Here is an 18,512-nt window from a genome sequence, read left to right as displayed (position 1 = left end):
TTCCCAAAATTGTGTCCATCTCTCTCACCATCAAGACACCTTCATAAATCCTGTGCACAGTATTTCTTTCTTTCTTACACAGTTGAAAGTAACTTAGCATATTGTAAAGATGAGAACGTTAGACACAAACTCCCACGCTCTAATTACACTTACAAAAATTTTGCCCCGAAAATATACCTTGGATAAAGTGTGGTGGAATTAACAAAATTGAGAGTGTGTATAGTACCAGACAAAGTGCGGTGATATTAGGAAAAAAATGAACTCGTAGTATTTATGTATACAATGACGATGCATTGACCTGACCACCTTGTTTGAGGCGGTACATATGATGCTTATTTTATAATTATTTCATAATGATATGTATGTCAGTAATGATTTTTGTAATTGAAACAAATGTTTTTTTTTTTTTTTTTTTTTTGTAATTGTATATTGCATTTATAAATTAAAAAGGAAAAGGGAAAAAGAAAAGTTATCTTTCCTTTTCAGTGCTAAAAATCTAAAATGTCTCTAAGCAAAGTAACCATGCATGACCAAAATCAAAGAAAATTGTCCCAAATAATTAGAACTTAAAAAAAAAAAAAAAAGAAAAAAAAAGGACCACAATCCGTGGTCCAAAATTGAATTCGGACGCTGACATTTATTTTATGGAGCGTCTCACACGCACATATAAATATATAATAGTAGAAAAAGATTATCGTGACCATATGCACCAATGTTTCTTACATCAAATTTAAAAATTGTTAGCCTCATGACTTATCGAGTTGTTCGAAAACTCTATATATATGAACTCAATCTGAAGTAGTACTGAAGAAAACATGAGCAAATTGAATCAAGTTTGAACTTATAAAAATTAGCCAGTCAAACTAGAAACTAAATTTGTAAGTTCGATCAAGTTTGAGCTCAAACTCTATTACTCTAACCACTATAACGTTTTTAAGTTCAAACTTGAGTGCCTAAATTCGAGCTCAACTTGACTTGTTTGCACTCTTAGGTACAATAAGGACATTGTTCCCACATTTTTTTATTGCACCTGGTACAATCATTTATCAAAACTTTTTACATTTACCTTTTGGTTGTACTTTTGATTTAAGAGAAAGCTAAGTAGTAATCGCTATCTGAATGTAGATTCTAGGTGAAATATGCCTTATGACCCTAGCTAGTTAGTAAAAAACTACAATGAGATAAATTAGTTTAAGTTGTCTAAAATTAACCGTTCAAACAAATTTAAATGAGGTTTTAACTCAGAAAGAAAATTGTTTGGGTATTCTTCTTTTTTGCATGCAAGAACATTGTAAATTTTGATTTCATTAAATCATTTGTGCATTTTTTTTGGGGGTACCACATGGTATATTGGTACGTGTATGAAAAACATTCGTTTAACATAATGATCGATAATTGATAAATATAGAAACTTCTTCTCTTTTTTTTTTTTTTTTTTTTTTTAAAGAATAAAAGAAAATTCAATCAATTCAGCTTGAAATTTTTTTAAACCTACATACCCAAAGTGAAGTGTTTTCTGATGCAAACGTTTTCCTAATGATTACAGTTAACAAACAAGTAAACTCCAATCTTGTGATTTTATTCAACAAAAAACTACAATAAATTAGTCAATAATAATAATAATAATAATAATAATAATAACCCTTCTCGTGAAGAGTGAAACTTATAACATAATTAAGTCAATAACTTGATTAATCTAATTGGAGTTGTCTCCGATTCAAGCAAGTAATAATGGGAAAGTGTTAGTGTTGTGATTCTAGCAAATTAAACAAATAACTACGGGTAAACAGTTTAAATTACTCATAATTATTCAGTACAAATAAAAAATAAAAGTTAATAAACATAAATATTGAACTTAAAACCTTTAATTACTGATATAAATATCACACAAATTTGACTGAGATTATCATAATTCTTTCTCGAATTGCTTGAAAATCGCTTTTGTAATACGTATTAGACTGTACAAGGTAGAAATATAAAATAAAAATTTAAACTTGTGAACTCCCATTTGAAAGAGAGATATCATTGAGTAAAAAGTTACTATTACAATATAAAATAAATTATCTGTATCCAATGTTGTCTGTATATACATGGTGGCATGTATGAAGCACAGGAGGGCGATAGATTCAAGCGTTTCACGAGCGAGTTCTGTAGTGATTTGTATCCATATTCTCTCTGCATTATACCATTCCCTGTCTCTCTCTTTCTCTCTCCCAAAATTCAAAAAAACTGCGTCGGTGATGCTTCCTTTAAACTCACACACACCCACAAGATTGCAGCTCTCTTTGTACGTAAGGCTGTTCAAGAATTTCTGGGCTTCTTAGTAAGAAGAACAAGAAGAAGAAGGTATGTTGTTAAGTTACTATGAAAAAAAAAAATTCCTTTTGAACATGTTGTTTGAGTTTGGTAAAAAAAAAAAAAACTGTTTTTTTTTTCCAGTTTTTTCTTGAATTCATTCACGATGGGTTCTGGGTATTGCGTAAATTTCTCTGGTGAACTTGAAATTAATGCCATTTTTATAATTGCTCGGTGTTTATACTTGGAAAGCAGCTCAGAAACTCGTGTTCACGTTCTTTAACTTTGCTGGCATTTAGTGTGCCATTGTTAGCTCAGTCTCTAGGAAAGTTTGGATTTTGTTTTACTTTTCAGCCATATTATAGAATAGCCCGTCTGGGTTTGTGAAAATTGGGGATGGATCGCCATTACCCATCTTGATTTAAGTGAAGAGCTTTAAGTTTCTCCAGCGTTGAGTGCATTTAAACTGTAATTTGTGTGTGGGTATTGACAGGGTGGAATTTGGACATGGCGATGATGGCAAGGCCATTGTATAGAGGTGTTTCTGGTGGGGGTGAGGGGAAGTTCTATGGGAACAACCATGAATTCTGGGATGATTCTCAGAAGAAAGATAGGATAGAGGAGGAAGAACAAGAATTGGACAATTTTCAATCAACTAAGGATCATACTTGTTGGCCTATAAAACTCCCTTTAAGGATTATTTTCCCTGATGATTCATCCTTGAAACATTGTGTTAGTGGAACTCGGCGGAATAGACTAAAGTTCACCTTGCATTTGCTCAAATTGAGTTTAGTTGCAATAGTAGTTGTTGCTCTTACTGAATCCTTTTGGTGGACAATGGCGATGACCCGAACATCAAAGGGTGAAGTGTATCGTGGGGATCGCCGGCTTCAGGAACAAGTCGTGTTGGATTTGAAGGAAATTGGGCAGATTTCTCTCGGTTCTGCTAAGCTGAAGGATCTCGAGTACTGTCCTCCCGAGACTGATGAGAATTACGTCCCCTGCTTCAATGCTTCCGAGAGTCTTGAAATGGGCTTTTCTAAAGGCGAAGAATATGAAAGGCATTGTGGAATTGGGTCCAAACAAGGCTGCTTGATTCTTCCGCCTATTAACTACAAGCCGCCTCTAAGGTGGCCTACGGGAAAGGATGTTATTTGGCTTGCAAATGTTAAAATCACAGCTCAGGAGGTACTAACTTCTGGGAGTTTGACAAAGAGGTTAGTCCAAATTAAGGTTACTTTCTCTATAAGTAGTGTTGTTCAATCGCCCTCGTGACATTTTTTTTTTTTTCGTTGCAGGATGATGATGTTGGAGGATGAGCAGATTTCGTTTCGTTCAGATCCTGCCATGTATGATAGTGTCGAAGACTACTCGCATCGAATTGCTGAAATGATCGGGCAACGAAATGCATCCTATTTCGTACAAGCTGGAGTAAGTTAGTAGCCTCTCTTTAGGGCGTGGCTTTTTCAGCTTATTTGAGTTATTCATCATTTTTTCAGGTTCGACTTATCTTGGATATTGGATGTGGTTTTGGTAGCTTCGGGGCACATCTTTTCTCCAGCCAACTATTGACTATGTGCACTGCAAGCTACGAGGATTCTGGCAGTCAAGTTCAACTCACTCTCGAAAGAGGCCTTCCAGCAATGATTGGTTCGTTCACTTGGAAGCAATTGCCATTCCCGTTCCTTTCGTTTGATATGATACACTGTGCCGACTGTCAGGTGGACTGGGACAAGAAAGGTGCTACTCGATCAGCTGCAGAATGTTAGTTAATCGGTTTCATTTTTTTCGTTACCACTAAGCACTTTCTATACGTGGTTTAGGTGGAATCCTTTTGATTGAAGCCGACAGAATGCTGAGACCCGGTGGATATTTCGTGTGGACATCGCCTGTCCTGAATGCTCGTCTGTACCCTCGTGAGAAACAAAACCAGAAGAAGTGGAACTCTGTCCGCGATTTTGCAGATAATCTTTGCTGGAAACTATTGTCACAGCAAGAGGAAACTGTTGTTTGGAAGAAGACGAGTGAAAAGAAGTGTTATGCTGCGAGGTAAGACCGTTACTTCTAGCATACGATTTTGCTTCGGGATTATTGCCAATTTTTTTGAAGCTGCTTCTGTTTCCAGGAAACCGGGTTCTGGCCCTCCGCTTTGCAATAGAGGCCATGATATTGAATCTCCATATTATCGACCCCTCGAGGCTTGCATTGGAGGAACACAGAGCCGTCGATGGGTTTCAATAGAGAAACGGACTAAGTGGCCTTCTCGGGCTGCATTAAGCTCATCTGAACTTAAAGTCCATGGTAACTAACTAACACATTGGCCATGTTTGGTAAATGGATGTTAGCTGTTAGCTGTTTGGGTTAATTAAAGAGTATAATTAGTTGATAACATTAGCTGATTGTAGAAAAGTGTTTGGTAAATTAGCTGTTAGCTGATAGCTGTTTGGTATAATTTTTTTTCTCAAAAAGCTAATTGAAAAAGTTGCATTGAACAACTTTTTAAATTTTAACATTTTGGAGTTCTAAAAAGCTAATTAACCAAATACTTATATTAGTTTTTTAGCCAAATCAAACAACTAATAGTGGTCAAATAAGTCAAAACTGACCTATAGGCTAACTATTTTACCAAACAGGGCCATTATCAAATTGATAGTTGAGAATTGCATTGGCACATTATCAGATTTGAGCATTATTGTTATCAGGTTTGCAGCCCGAAGATATTGCAGAAGATTCCCATTACTGGACCTCTTCTGTTAAGAACTATTGGTCGTTGCTCTCGCCATTAATCTTCTCTGATCATCCAAAGAGACCTGGCGACGAAGACCCTTCTCCACCCTATAACTTGCTCAGGAACGTGCTAGACATGAACGCCCGTTTTGGTGGTTTGAATGCTGCTTTACTGGAAGCAGGAAAGTCGGTTTGGGTCATGAATGTTGTTCCCAGTGGTGCACCCAACCACCTTCCCCTCATCCTCGACAGGGGATTCGTTGGCGTATTACATGATTGGTAAATAATAAACGTGCAGTCTCACTGTTAGCTTAAACTTTTAGTCGGGACTAAATGGATGGTCGTTTTGGGGCAGGTGTGAAGCATTTCCAACTTACCCAAGAACGTATGATCTAGTCCATGCATACGGCCTTCTAACTCTCGAATCTGAGCAGCATAGCAGATGCGGGATGCTCGATCTGTTCATCGAGATAGACCGGTTAACTCGTCCCGAGGTGCATTATCAGCTTAAACTTTTAGTTAAAACAGAACACGTTTTTCATTTCAATTCAACCCCGAGGGGGCTTTCTTTTCTGCAAATTTCACTAACCTTTCTGAGCATATATGGTGCTGCAGGGATGGATTATCATACGCGACACAGTTCCCCTCGTAGATTTAGCAAGAGCTCACTCAACACGCCTGAAATGGGATGCTCGAGTTGTGGAGATCGAAAGCAATAGCGACGAGAAACTTTTAGTTTGCCAGAAACCCATCATTAAAAGACAAGCAAGCTAATTAAGCTAGAATCTGCAGGCTGTAGTATATATATATATATATACTCCATTTCCATTTTCTTGATCTGAACTAATGGCGATATTATATTGTTCCACCAAAAGGATGGAATTCAAAGTTGTTTCTTCAAAACAAGGATGAATGAAGCAGAAGAACACAGAGCTATGGAGCCGTAAGGTCTGCATAGGATCATCCATGTAATTACACATTGCAGCACAGATCTGTCAAGAAAACAATGGCGATCTCTCTGCAAGTTTTTACATTGTGAAGAACTGGAGATGTTAAAGAATAAGGGAATTGCAATTTGCTTTACTATATATATTAAAGCTGGAGATGTTAAAGCTGTGATTTTTACATTTGTAAGCCAAATAACATCATTCCCAAGCATCACCAAAGCTAATTCTATTACAATGCTAGTTGTTCATCATGCATATCCAAGTATACCAAGCTAAGAATGCTTATCACACACTAAATTTGATGTCAACTTAAACGATATGTATTAATAATACTAGTTTTTTACGGCATTGCGCGATTGAGATAATGCCCAATGTTTTTTTTAAATAAGTACTTTAAAGTATATCAAGGCAATATTATATTGGAATTGTTCATGCATAGATAATTGAATGTTGAATTTGCGTATTTAAATAGGTAATTCTAAGTTTACAAATGCAAGATAATATAGTCAAGATTGATTATAATTGTCAATAAAATAATTGTATAGGTATGATTGAAACCAAATACGGGACATAAGGGAGAACAAATAAAAATTAGGGCATAAAATATTAAATATATACTAATATTGAAGAGCTAACTGTTGATTGCCAAACAAGGACATTGCGATGTAGTTTCCCACTTCAATTTGTTGTGTGATTTGAATACTCTTTTTGTCAATAAATCCCCCAAGTAGTTAATATGATTGGCTTACTTATATTTTTTATTTTTTTATTTTTTTAAAAGGGAAAATGGCACTTTTTCCCCCTATGTTATATACTTATAGCACTTTTTCCCCCTCAATTATTTATGTAAGCACATTAGTCCCCTCAATTATTTTAAAAGTGGTGGTTTTCTCCCCTAATATATTAAATTGACATTTCTACCCTTAAAGTAAACATTTTATTTATTTTACTTCTCCAACAAATTATTGCGTATATGTAGCGATTACCACGGTTCGGTTCGAACTGAACCAGACACTATAGCAATCAAACTAAAAGTTTTCAGTTATGATTCAGATCTAGAACCCAATATTTGGATTTCAATTTATTAAATTTAAGAAAAAAAAAAAAAAAAACTAGATCAAGAACCGGCGGTTCTGGATCCCGTTTGCGATTTTGAACCGTCTTTATTTTAAAATTTTATTTTTTATTTTAAAATAGTTTAAATTCAACAATAAATGTATTTTATTTTTTCAGTTTGGAACATGAACCGGCCATTCCAGTTCGCGATTTTAATAAACTCTAAATATCGCGTTTTGATTATAAATTGTAATTGGAATATTTTGGTTTGGTTACTATAGTATCTGGTTTGAACCAAATTATAGTAATAATTTATTGGAGAATAAAAATAAATGAAATATTTATTTTAAGGGTAAATATGTCCATTTAACATTTCAGGGGGAAAAAGAGCCACTTAAATAATTGAGGGGGAAAAAGTGCTATAAGTATATAACATAGGGGGAAAAAGTGCCATTTTCCCTTTTTAAAACTATTATTATTATTATTATTATTATTATTATTATTATTATTATTATTATTATTATTATTATTATTATTATTATTATTATTATTATTAAATATATGTATACCCTTAGGTCATTTTACATGTTAATCTAAACATCTAAATTTTTCAAATATCTTTTTATCAACCGTTGATAGAATTCGCTGGTCAAATCCGCTAATATCGTTAACGCTAACCGCTAACTGCTGATTGTCAAACAAGGACATTGCGAGATAGTTCTAACTTCAATTTGTTGTGTGATTTGAATACTCTCTTTGTCAATAAATCCCTCAAGTAATTAATATGATTGGCTTTATTAATTATATTTTTTAAATCTTTTCATGATATTAATAAAATACTTATTAGTAAATAAATATATATCGTTATTTTGTATTATAACTTTGATATTTAATTAAAAAAATAGTGCACAAAAAAGATAATAGACAATGTAGTGAATATAATCAATTGATGAATTTAATGTAAAGAATTATTACATTGGAGAAAAATAAAGATAATATAACTAATAAAATTATTTCTCTTAATTAATTTATTGATAATGAATAATTTGTTTTTTAATAAAGACATTGTAGGGACAATGTAGCGAATATAATCAATTGATGAATTTGAATGTAAAGAATTTTTATATTGGAGAAAAATAAAGATAATATAACTAATGAAATTATTTCTCTTATTTAATTTATTGATAATGAATAATTTTTTTTGACTAAAGACATTGTAGACACATAATTCGAAATTATAGAAATGCATATGTATTATTTTTTGTTGTAGCTACTAAATTATTATTTTTATAATTTAATAAGAGTAAAATAGAGTACTAATTATGCCAACTTTGATTGGGATGAGGTTCGAACCTAAGACCTTTCTTATTGAAATCAATGAGTAAGTTAACGGTGAACTAACAGAAATTAACGGAAAAGAAAATATTTAACGGAAAAATTAACGGATAATATATTCATTAAGGATAAATTAGTAAATCTTAAGGAAAAATTAAAATCTGATCAATCTGAGCCATTCATTTGATTAAAAAATTTGACCGCCATTTTTTCTACCCATTATAGGCCTAACTCTCTTGGGCTCTTATTAGTATACTAGTTTTTTACGCGCATTGCGCGATTGGGATAATGCCCAATGTTTTTTTTAAATAAGTATTTTAAAGTATATTAAGGCAAGATTATATTGAAATTGTTCATGCATAGATAATTGAAGGTTGAATTTGAGTATTTAAATATGTAATTCTTCTCCCAACGGTTGAGTCCCCTACCCCAAGGACCCCCCACACTCTGACCCGACAGAGCATTGTAGGAAGTTGTAAATCACGGTGACTCAATGGTTCAGCAGACAGGACCAAATGCCGGTGCGAACAAGGAATCTGCCCACTTTGGACATAATTCCCGCACTGCCGCCGCCGAGGTTCAAACCTTGGTCTCTTCTCCCAAATACTGCCCACTAAACCATTGAGCTAAGCCCGTGCGGGTTAAATAGGTAATTCTAAGTTTACAAATGCAAGATAATATAGTCAAGATTGATTATAATTGTCAATAAAATAATTATATAGGTATGGTTGAAACCAAATACGGGACATAAGGGAGAACAAATAAAAATTAGGGCATAAAATATTAAATATATACTAATATTGTTTGAGGAGATTTCGACATTAGGATTTGTGGTTAAGTTCTATGAAGACTTTAATATTAGAATTAGATTAATGGTGTAATTATATTTCTATATTAGACGTTAATATTATTCTTCCAAAAGGCTGAACCCCAACCCTAAGGGCCCCCCACACCCCGGCCCGACAGAGCATTTGGGATGAAGACGTTAATATTATAATTAGACTAACGGTGAATTAACGCTATTTAATGGAAAAGTTAAATGGATAATCATATAATTAAGGATAAATTAGAAAAAAAATTTTAAAAAAATAAAACCTGAACAATTTGAACCATTCATTTGATTTAATAATTTGGCGGTCATTTTTCTACCCAATGTTAATAATTAAATAAATTCGTTGGTCAAATCCGCTAATATAATTCGCGCGCTAACGGTTGATTGTCAAACAAGGACATTGCAAGGTAGTTCTCACTTCAATTTGTTGTGTGATTTAAATACTCTCTTTGTCACAAAATCTCTCAAGTAGTTAATATGGTTGGCATTATTAATTATATATTTTTTTAATTTTTTCATGGTAGTAATAAAATACTTGGTAAATAAATATATAGCATTATTTTGTATTATAACTTTGATATTTAATTAGAAAAATAGTGCACAAAAAAGATAATAGACAATGTAGTGAATATAATCAATTGATGAATTTGAATGTAAAAATTTTTACATTTGAGAAAAATAAAGATAATATAACTAATAAAAATATTTCTCTTAATTAATTTATTGATAATGAATAATTTTTTTTCACTGTATTAAGACATTGTAAGGACAATGTAGCGAATATAATCAATTAATAAATTTGAATATAAAGAATTTTTATATTGTAGAAAAATAAAGACAATATAACTAATACAATTACTTCTCTTATTTAATTTATTGATAATGAATAATTTTCTTTTTTGAATAAAGGCATTGTGAACACATAATTCTAAATTAAAGAAATGCATATCTATAATTTTTTGTTGTAGCTACAAAATTATTATTTATATAATTTAATAAGAGTAAAATAGAGTACTAATTATGCCAACTTTGATTGGGATGAGGTTCGAACCTAAGACCTTTTTTTTTATTGAAATCAATAAGTTAACAGTGAACTAACGGCAATTCTTAAAATTGTACTAATTATGCCAACTTTGATTGGGATGAGGTTCGAACCTAAGACCTTTTTTTTTTTTTTTTATTGAAATCAATGAGTAAGTTAACGGTGAACTAACGGCAATTCTTAAAATTTTAACGGAATTAGTAACGGTGTGTGGGTATTTTAGGAAATTTTAGTGTAAAATTTAAATCTTATCAATCTTTTAATCAATCTGAGCCATTCATTTGATTAAAATCTGTGACCGCCATTTTTTCTACCCATTATAGGCCTAACTCTCTTGGGCTCTTATTAGTATAGTAGATAGTAGATAGTAGATAGTAGATATAGTAGATAGATAGTAGATAGTAGATAGATATCACATTATTGTGTTTATATTTAGTTAGATATTTTAATTATTATGTCAGACTGAAATTTGAAATATTACTAAACGCTAGTTTTTAATTTTTATGTTATAATTAGGACCGCCGAATTTATTTTATTCACAATATGTATAAAAAAGAACAAAATATTTATATGTATTAGTTAATTATTTCTTAATTTTCTAGTCTACAATGTTCTTAACTTTCCTAATTACTTGAGTTCCAATCGGTTTCTTAATTCTATTCCGGATTGATCGGGGATTACTATATAATTTTCTACTGATTTTTTTTCTCTAATGCTATACTTGATTGGATTGAGAAATTACCTAATACTAAACTTAGTTGGACTGAGAGATTATCCCAAGTCCTATATAATACTTCGGTACCCAACACTTGGTGGATCATCAATTTCAATTCTTCATCATCATCAATCTTACTATATACGAACCTTAGTATTCATAATCAGTATGCCTTGCGAAAAGTTAGAACTCCTTGGCGGGGGAGCTCATGGCATTGTATTTCTCACTCAATATTATAATCCACCTACTTTCAGTGTTCCGATGAAATTAGCCGTTAAGTCTTCGAAGGACGAATTTTCAGGTTCCATTTGGGGAGAAGGGCAAATATTGAGAAAGTTGCAAAGATGTCCCTATATAATTCACTGTTTAGGGGAGGATACCAGCGTAGAGCATGGGAACACTATGTACAATCTTCTGCTGGAGTACGCTCCCGGTGGAACACTCAAAAGATGGATGAATTCCAGGGAAAGATTAATCCCGGAGGAAGAGGCTTCACTATATGCTTATCAACTTTTGAAGGGAATCTTAGAGGTGCATCGTCTCGGGATTGTTCACTGCGATTTGAAGCCCAACAACATTCTTCTCTTCCCATGCAGGTATGGCTGCAGCTTGAATCAACTCAAGATAGGCGATTTTCGGCTATCTAAGGTCACGGGAGAGGGAGGTCACCGTGGAACTTTACTCTACACCTCCCCGGAATCTTTGTTTTGCGACATGCACGAGGCACCTAAGGATATATGGGCCATAGGGTGCATGGTGGCCGAGATGATGACCGGGGAATCACCATGGAAGTTCTGTAACACTAACGGCGACGATAAGTTAGCTCAAGGCATGGCCTTCAAGCAACCTCAAATCTCAACCGGCATATCTGATCATGCCAAGGATTTTCTGATGAAGTGTTTCGAAAAAAACCCAAACGTTAGATGGACTGCTGATAAGCTACTCAATCATCCATTTGTTGCCAATACCGATAATCCGCTGCTATGCCAAAGATGGGAGGATCGTCAAGGCTTGGGCAATAGACCTTTGGGGACCGGAGAATGGATTTCTAGTATTGATTTATTTTCCACTCCGATTTCGTCATGAACTATCGATAGCTGCCGCGCGGGAAAGGATGAACTAATAGGCAGGGCATAGGAAATGAATAGGGTTTTAGGAAAGAAAAGGGATGTTTTGAAACAAACTTCATGTTTTTTTTTTTTTTTTTTTTGGTGGTGGAGGGGGGTGGGGAGTTACGAGCTTTTGTTAGTTATCAATCTGTGCATAGCTTTGTAATCTTGTAATATAAATGTCAACTTTTCTTTTGGAAAGATAAAGATAAGCATGGTTCATCTTAATCTCAGCTCTATGAAATTATATATGATGATGAGACTAACTTCTTTCACCAATATTTAATCTTTAATTCTGATCTGACCGTAAATTTCTATTGTTGTAAGTTCTTTTTTTTGTTTTTGGATATGCTTACTTGTCATGTTCTACTCTACAAAAATCTGAGCTTAAACAAACTTATTTCTCCTGGTATCAGAAGAGGAACATTCTTAGTGCTTTATATTTGAACACAGGCAATCAAATTGAATGCAGGAGATGAATTATGAAAGATCAGAGAAGCAAGTAATGCAATCAAATTTAGGTAAAATACAACTTAATTTGTTGATATTTGTACGCCATATATGGTGCTGCAGGGATGGATTATCATCAAAAGCAATAGCGACGAGAGACTTTTAGTTTGCCAGAAACCCATCATCAAAAGACAAGCAAGCTAATTAAGCTAGAATCTGCAGGCTGTAGTATATATATATATATATATATATATATATATATATATATATATATATATATATATATATATATATATACTCCATTTCCATTTTCTTGATCTGAACTAATGGCGATATTATATTGTTCCACTAAAAGGATGGAATTCGAAGTTGTTTCTTCAAAACAAGGATGAATGAAGCAGAAGAACACAGCGTTATGGAGCCGTAAGGTCTGCATAGGGCCATCCATGTAATTACACAATATTGCAGCACAGATCTGTGAAGAAAACAATGGCGATCTCGCTGCAAGTTTTTACATATTACTCATTACATTGTGAAGAACCGGAGATGTTAAAGAATAAGGGAAATAGGGAATTGCAATTTGCTTTACTAGATATATATATATATATATATATATATATATCTATATATCTATAACAACTTGACAATTCATGTCAAGAGATTGCTAATGCGGGACAAACACGATAAGTTTAAACATTGAACAACACCATTAAAATTAGGAAAAAATATACAAATAGGTCATTGAACTATTTGGGGATAACAATTAAATTACCCAACAGGAATAAGCTCCAAATCCATCCTTCAACTTGGAAAAAAATTGCAATTAACATTTTTAGCAGGTTAACAACATGTTTGGGTTGTCACGTGTATATTTTATTATTTTTATTATCCTACTAAGCATTTGACCATTTTCTTGATTTTATATCCTGACGTGTCGGGTACTATATTTAAAAAATAATTTTTAAAATTTATTTTAATAATTTTAAATAAAATAATTGTTTTCAAAAAAATAAAATAAATAAAATAATTAATTTCAAATTAATAAAAAATTTTATTTCCAGCATGCATTGTGGACACGGTAACAGTGCCGTTAGTGGCACCGTTATCTTTCACTTTTTTTTTTTTATTTCAGATCGCTTCGTTATAGGAGTATATGTTCATAATTTTATCACTATATGTTCATAATTGTAAGTTCATAATGTCAGAGCTTTGTGTTCATAATTCCATAACTGTACATTCATACTTCCATAACTGTACATTCATAATTCCGAACTGTACATTCATAATTCAATAACTGTAAATTCTTAATTTTCGAAGCTCTATGTTCATATTTTTATCACTATATGTTCATATTGTAAGTTCATAATGTCAGAGCTCTGTGTTCATAATTCCATAACTGTACATTCATAATTCTATAACTGTACATTCATAATTCCCTAACTGTACATTCATAATTCCATAACTGTACATTCATAATTCTATAACTGTACATTCATAATTCCCTAACTGTACATTCATAATTCCATATAACTGTACATTCACAATTTTCGAAGCTCTATGTTCACAATTTTAGAGCTCTATGTTCATAATTTTATCACTATATGTTCATAATTGTAAGTTCATAATGTCAGAGCTCTGTGTTCATAATTCCATAACATACATTCATAATTCCATAATTGTACATTCATAATTCCATAACTGTACATTAATAATGCCACAAACGAATAACGCCCTTAACGACGAGAAGAAATCAATTTTTTTTTAAAACTGAAATGCCACGTTTTCCTTGAAAACGACGTTGTTTTGGACTCGTGTCCACAATGCATTGTGGACACGAGTCCACAGCATAATTTGCGATGAGGTAAACCGTGTCCACCTTGCAAAGTGGACACGGTTCTATGTTCATAATTACTAAACTATATGTTCATAATTATAATACGCAATGACCCGTTAAACTTATTAATACTACTATTTAAAATAAAATTTAGACAAAATACAAACTTGGAGACGTTTCAAACTCACTATCACTAACCATAGAACCAATAATCCCTATTTGGAAGAACCACAACTATGATGATTGACCACCAGGTCTTTGGCAAACATCTCTAAAAGTAAGAATTTATATTGATTGACTCGCATGAGCAGCTCAACTGGTCACATAGGTGAAATTTTAAAAGAATGACCAGGGATCGAGATTCATTCATTTTGGAAGAAGAATTTATATTGATTGATTATAGTATGCCCGGACCTTGCCGGATTTGGTGACAAATACAAAGTGAATAAGATACCTCAATGTTGTCCTTACCACAATATAAATTATTGTTGTAGTATTGTCACTTGTGAAATGAGTAAAATTTTCTTCGCGTACAGAATTTATTGCCCACAATGTACGGATTTTATTGATCCAAAAAAGATTATACTAAATTTAAACCAAATTAAATTTTAAAAAAATTATTTATTTATAAAATGTATTAAATAATCATTTGCCTCGACGTCTAAGCAACGTTTAGGCAAATGAATTAAAGATAAATAAATAAATACGAGACGTGCATGCTCCCCTTCTTTTCTACTACTATAAGAGACAACTACTTTCAGCTCTTTGTAATCTTCTTCGTGGTGGTCGCCGGGAAAAATGGCAGAGCAGAGGCAAATCCGTTTCGGAATACTGGGCTGTGCCACCGTAGCGCGAAAGCTGGCCAGAGCTATATCGCTGGCTCCGAACGCCACCATCTCCGCCGTGGGCAGCAGCACGGCGGAGAAGGCTGCGGCGTTTGCCGCAGAGAACGACTGCCCTGCCACCGCGAAACTTTACGGCAGCTACGACGCCGTGCTGGATGATCCGGACGTGGACGCCGTTTACATCGCTCTCCCCACCAGCCTCCACGTGCGGTGGGCCGTCCTGGCGGCGCAGAAGAAGAAGCACGTCTTGGTGGAGAAGCCGGTGGCGCTGAACGCGGCGGAGCTGGACCTGATTCTGGCGGCGTGCGAGTCCAGTGGGGTCCAGTACATGGATGCTACCTCGTGGATGCATCATCCTCGAACTGCTAAGATGAAAGAGTTCCTCTCTGATCCTCTGCGCCTTGGCCAACTCAAATCCGTAAGTTCCATAATGGTTGTGAATTTTCGGCTAGCTAAAAAAAAATTTATATATATATATATATATATATATATATAGGGGAAACATCCTTAAAATACAATTACGGATATACCGTGTACCCACCTAAACGCGGGTGTGCACATATCTGTGGACGACAATGCACACAACCAATATAGTATGCATGTGAATACACAATATTTGGATCGGCATGCACACATCCATGAACGACCGTGCACACACGGGCAGCACACAAAATCATAAAAGCTAATCACAACCTTAGATACCTAAAATTCAACGATCCAAAAATGTCCTTCGTATTTTAAGCCCTGTTTTTACATGAATGTAATTCTATATATATATATATATGTGTGCGCGCGCGCGTGTGCGCAGGTGCACTGCAACGTTTCGTTTTCCGTTGGCGAAACGCCAGATGTGGATGCGCTGGGCGACAACGCTTGGCACAGCATCGGCGCAGTCCTGTTGACCACCGACTACGAACTGCCGGAATCCGTGACGGCGTTCCGCGACCCGGAGGTGAACGAAGCCGGGGTCATTCTCTCCTGCGGCGCTTCTCTGAAATGGAAAGACGGCAGAGTCGCCACTTTCTACTGCTCCTCCCTGGCCGATATGGCCATGGACATCTTCGCTTACGGGACCGCCGGAAAGCTGCGCGTCCACGACTTCGTCACCCCTTTCCCAGAACAGTCTGCGCCGTCGTTCTACACCTTTGAAAGCTATCGGTTAATTGAGCACGGTGTGAATTCGGAGCTTCCTCAGGATGCTCTGATGGTGATGGAGTTCTGTAATCTGGCCGGGAGTGGGAGTTCGCCGGAGAAGAAGTGGGCGGTTGTTAGCCGGAAGACGCAGCTGGTGGTGGATGCAATCATGGCATCCATTCACAAAGGGTTTGAGACAATTGAGGTGGTGTACTAAGTACATTACAACATTTTTTTATAATGCACTCATATAGTCATATCTACTAAATAAATTTATTTCAATAAAATTGTTCTATTGGATTCTTATTAAACACAGTCTTGTGACAAATGATAGGCTTCAATTTGATTCGAACTTGTACTATATATGATATGTTTGTAACAATATTGTGTTTCATGCCATAATTTGAAATCTTGGAGGGACATTTTAAAATAAACTACTCTCTATTATTTTAAGCTCATTATGTTTCATCAAGCAGATCAGAGTTATAACTTTTTTATAGATTAAAATAAGTTATAAATTTTAAAATAAACGCTACCAAATAGAGCACCTACCTAACCCATATACCGTGTTATGGATGCTATCACACACTAAATTTGATTTTAATTTAAACGATATGTATTAATTAATAATATATCATATTATTGTGTTTATATTTGGTTAGATATTTTAATTATTATGTCAGACTGAAATTTGAAATTTTTTTTTTATTTTTATTTCATAATTAGGACCACCGAATTTATTTTATTCACAATATATATATATATAAAAGAACAAATATTTATATGTATTAGTTAATTATTTCCTAATTTTCTAGTCTACAATGTTCTTAACTTTCCTAATTACTTGAGTTCCAATCTGTTTCTTAATTCTATTCCGGATTGATCTGGGATTAGTATATAATTTTCTACTGATTTTTTATCTTAATACTATACTTAATTGGATTGAGAGATTACCCAATACTAAACTTAGTTGGACTGAGAGATTATCCCAAGTCCTATATAATACTTCGGTACTCAATACTTGGTGGATCATCAATTCCAATTCTTCATCATCATTGATCTTACTATATACGAACCTTATTAGTATTCATAATCAGTATGCCTTGCGAAAAGTTGGAACTCCTTGGTGGGGGAGCCCATGGCATTGTGTTTCTTTCTCAATATTATAATCCACCTACTTTCAGTGTTCCGATGAAGTTAGCCGCGAAGTCTTCGAAGGTCGAGTTTTCTAGTTCACTTCGGCGGGAAGGACAAATCTTGAAAAAGTTGCAAAGATGTCCCTATATAATTCAATGTTTAGGAGAAGATACGAGCGTAGAGCATGGAAACACTATGTACAACCTTCTGTTGGAGTATGCTCCGGGTGCAACACTCAAGAGATGGATGAATTCCAAGGAAGGATTCATCCCGGAGGGGGAGGCTTCACTATATGCTTATCAACTTTTGAAGGGAATCTTAGAGGTGCATCGTCTCGGGATTGTCCACTGCGATTTGAAGCCCAACAACATTCTTCTCTTCCCATGCAGGTGCGGCTGCGGCTTGAATCAACTCAAGATAGGCGATTTTCGGCTATCTAAGGTCGCGGGAGAGGGAGGTCACCGGGGAGCTTTACTCTACACCTCCCCGGAATCTTTGTTTTGTGGCATGCACGAGGCGCCTAAGGATATATGGGCCGTAGGGTGCATGGTGGCCGAGATGATGACCGGGGAATCACCATGGAAGTTCTGTTACGGTAACGGTGACGATAAGTTAGCTCAAGACATGGCCTTCAAGCAACCCCAAATCCCAACCGGCATATCTAATCATGCCAATGATTTTCTGATGAAGTGTTTTGAAAGAAACCCAAACGTTAGATGGACTGCTGATAAGCTACTCAATCATCCATTTGTTGCCAATACCAATCCGCTGCTATGTCAAAGATGGGAGGATCGTCAAGGCTTGGGCAATAGGGCTTTCGGGACTGGAGAATGGATTTCTAGTATTGATTTATTTTCCACTCCGATTTCGTCATGCATTTTCGATTGCCGCCGTGGGGAAGGGATGAACTAATAGGCAGGGCATAGGAAAGGAATAGGGTTTTAGAAAAGAAAAGGGACGTTTTAAAACAAACTTCATGCTTTTTATTATATTTTTTTTTTTTGGAACGGGTGCAACGGAGTTATGAGTTTTTGTTAGTTATCAATCTGTGTTT

The 18,512-nt window shown here is 34.7% G+C and overlaps 4 protein-coding genes across 5 annotated transcripts; all 4 read left to right on the top strand.

The window, feature by feature from the left end:
* The first annotated feature begins 2,096 nt into the window (after positions 1-2,096).
* Positions 2,097-6,146, top strand: LOC109149506 (probable pectin methyltransferase QUA2). Its single transcript, XM_019297302.1, has 9 exons — positions 2,097-2,346; positions 2,789-3,512; positions 3,594-3,726; positions 3,795-4,035; positions 4,119-4,344; positions 4,421-4,596; positions 4,998-5,301; positions 5,378-5,516; positions 5,638-6,146. The coding sequence occupies exons 2-9, from the start codon at positions 2,803-2,805 to the stop codon at positions 5,794-5,796; spliced, it is 2,088 nt and encodes a 695-aa protein (XP_019152847.1). The 5' UTR covers positions 2,097-2,346; positions 2,789-2,802; the 3' UTR covers positions 5,797-6,146.
* A 4,971-nt stretch (positions 6,147-11,117) lies between these two features.
* LOC109149185 (mitogen-activated protein kinase kinase kinase 3-like) lies at positions 11,118-12,035 on the top strand. The gene has a single exon (XM_019296848.1). The coding sequence runs from the start codon at positions 11,118-11,120 to the stop codon at positions 12,033-12,035; it is 918 nt and encodes a 305-aa protein (XP_019152393.1).
* Positions 12,036-15,081: 3,046 nt separating this feature from the next.
* LOC109149858 (uncharacterized oxidoreductase At4g09670-like) lies at positions 15,082-18,169 on the top strand. Of its 2 annotated transcripts, XR_002049018.1 has the most exons (3): positions 15,082-15,605; positions 15,996-16,610; positions 18,160-18,169. XR_002049018.1 is itself a non-coding variant. In XM_019297879.1 (2 exons), the coding sequence occupies exons 1-2, from the start codon at positions 15,141-15,143 to the stop codon at positions 16,536-16,538; spliced, it is 1,008 nt and encodes a 335-aa protein (XP_019153424.1). In that variant the 5' UTR covers positions 15,082-15,140; the 3' UTR covers positions 16,539-16,632. The 2 variants fall into 2 exon arrangements, 1 of the variants encoding a protein (XP_019153424.1); XM_019297879.1 differs by lacking the exon at positions 18,160-18,169 and having other exon boundaries at positions 15,996-16,632.
* On the top strand, positions 17,654-18,370 carry LOC109149184 (mitogen-activated protein kinase kinase kinase 2-like). The gene has a single exon (XM_019296847.1). It carries the CDS (start codon positions 17,654-17,656, stop codon positions 18,368-18,370), a length of 717 nt encoding a protein of 238 aa, XP_019152392.1.
* Positions 18,371-18,512: the final 142 nt, after the last annotated feature.

This window comes from Ipomoea nil, unplaced genomic scaffold (assembly GCF_001879475.1).
Source record: "Ipomoea nil cultivar Tokyo-kokei standard unplaced genomic scaffold, Asagao_1.1 scaffold2159, whole genome shotgun sequence".
In the NCBI taxonomy this organism is placed as follows: Eukaryota; Viridiplantae; Streptophyta; class Magnoliopsida; order Solanales; family Convolvulaceae; genus Ipomoea; species Ipomoea nil.
The sequence above is the reverse complement of the archived record's forward strand: the minus strand, read 5'-3'. Positions and strand labels throughout refer to the sequence as shown.

Excerpts from the sequence above, each read along its gene's own strand:
- LOC109149184 (XM_019296847.1), top strand. The coding sequence starts at position 17,654 with ATGTACAACCTTCTGTTGGAGTATGCTCCGGGTGCAACACTCAAGAGA.
- LOC109149506 (XM_019297302.1), top strand. The coding sequence starts at position 2,803 with ATGGCGATGATGGCAAGGCCATTGTATAGAGGTGTTTCTGGTGGGGGT. Across the intron at positions 4,036-4,118 it reads GGTGGACTGGGACAAGAAAG|GTGGAATCCTTTTGATTGAA; the intron begins GTGCTACTCGAT and ends TACGTGGTTTAG. Across the intron at positions 5,302-5,377 it reads GTTGGCGTATTACATGATTG|GTGTGAAGCATTTCCAACTT; the intron begins GTAAATAATAAA and ends GTTTTGGGGCAG.
- LOC109149858 (XM_019297879.1), top strand. The coding sequence starts at position 15,141 with ATGGCAGAGCAGAGGCAAATCCGTTTCGGAATACTGGGCTGTGCCACC. Across the intron at positions 15,606-15,995 it reads GCCTTGGCCAACTCAAATCC|GTGCACTGCAACGTTTCGTT; the intron begins GTAAGTTCCATA and ends GCGTGTGCGCAG.
- LOC109149185 (XM_019296848.1), top strand. The coding sequence starts at position 11,118 with ATGCCTTGCGAAAAGTTAGAACTCCTTGGCGGGGGAGCTCATGGCATT.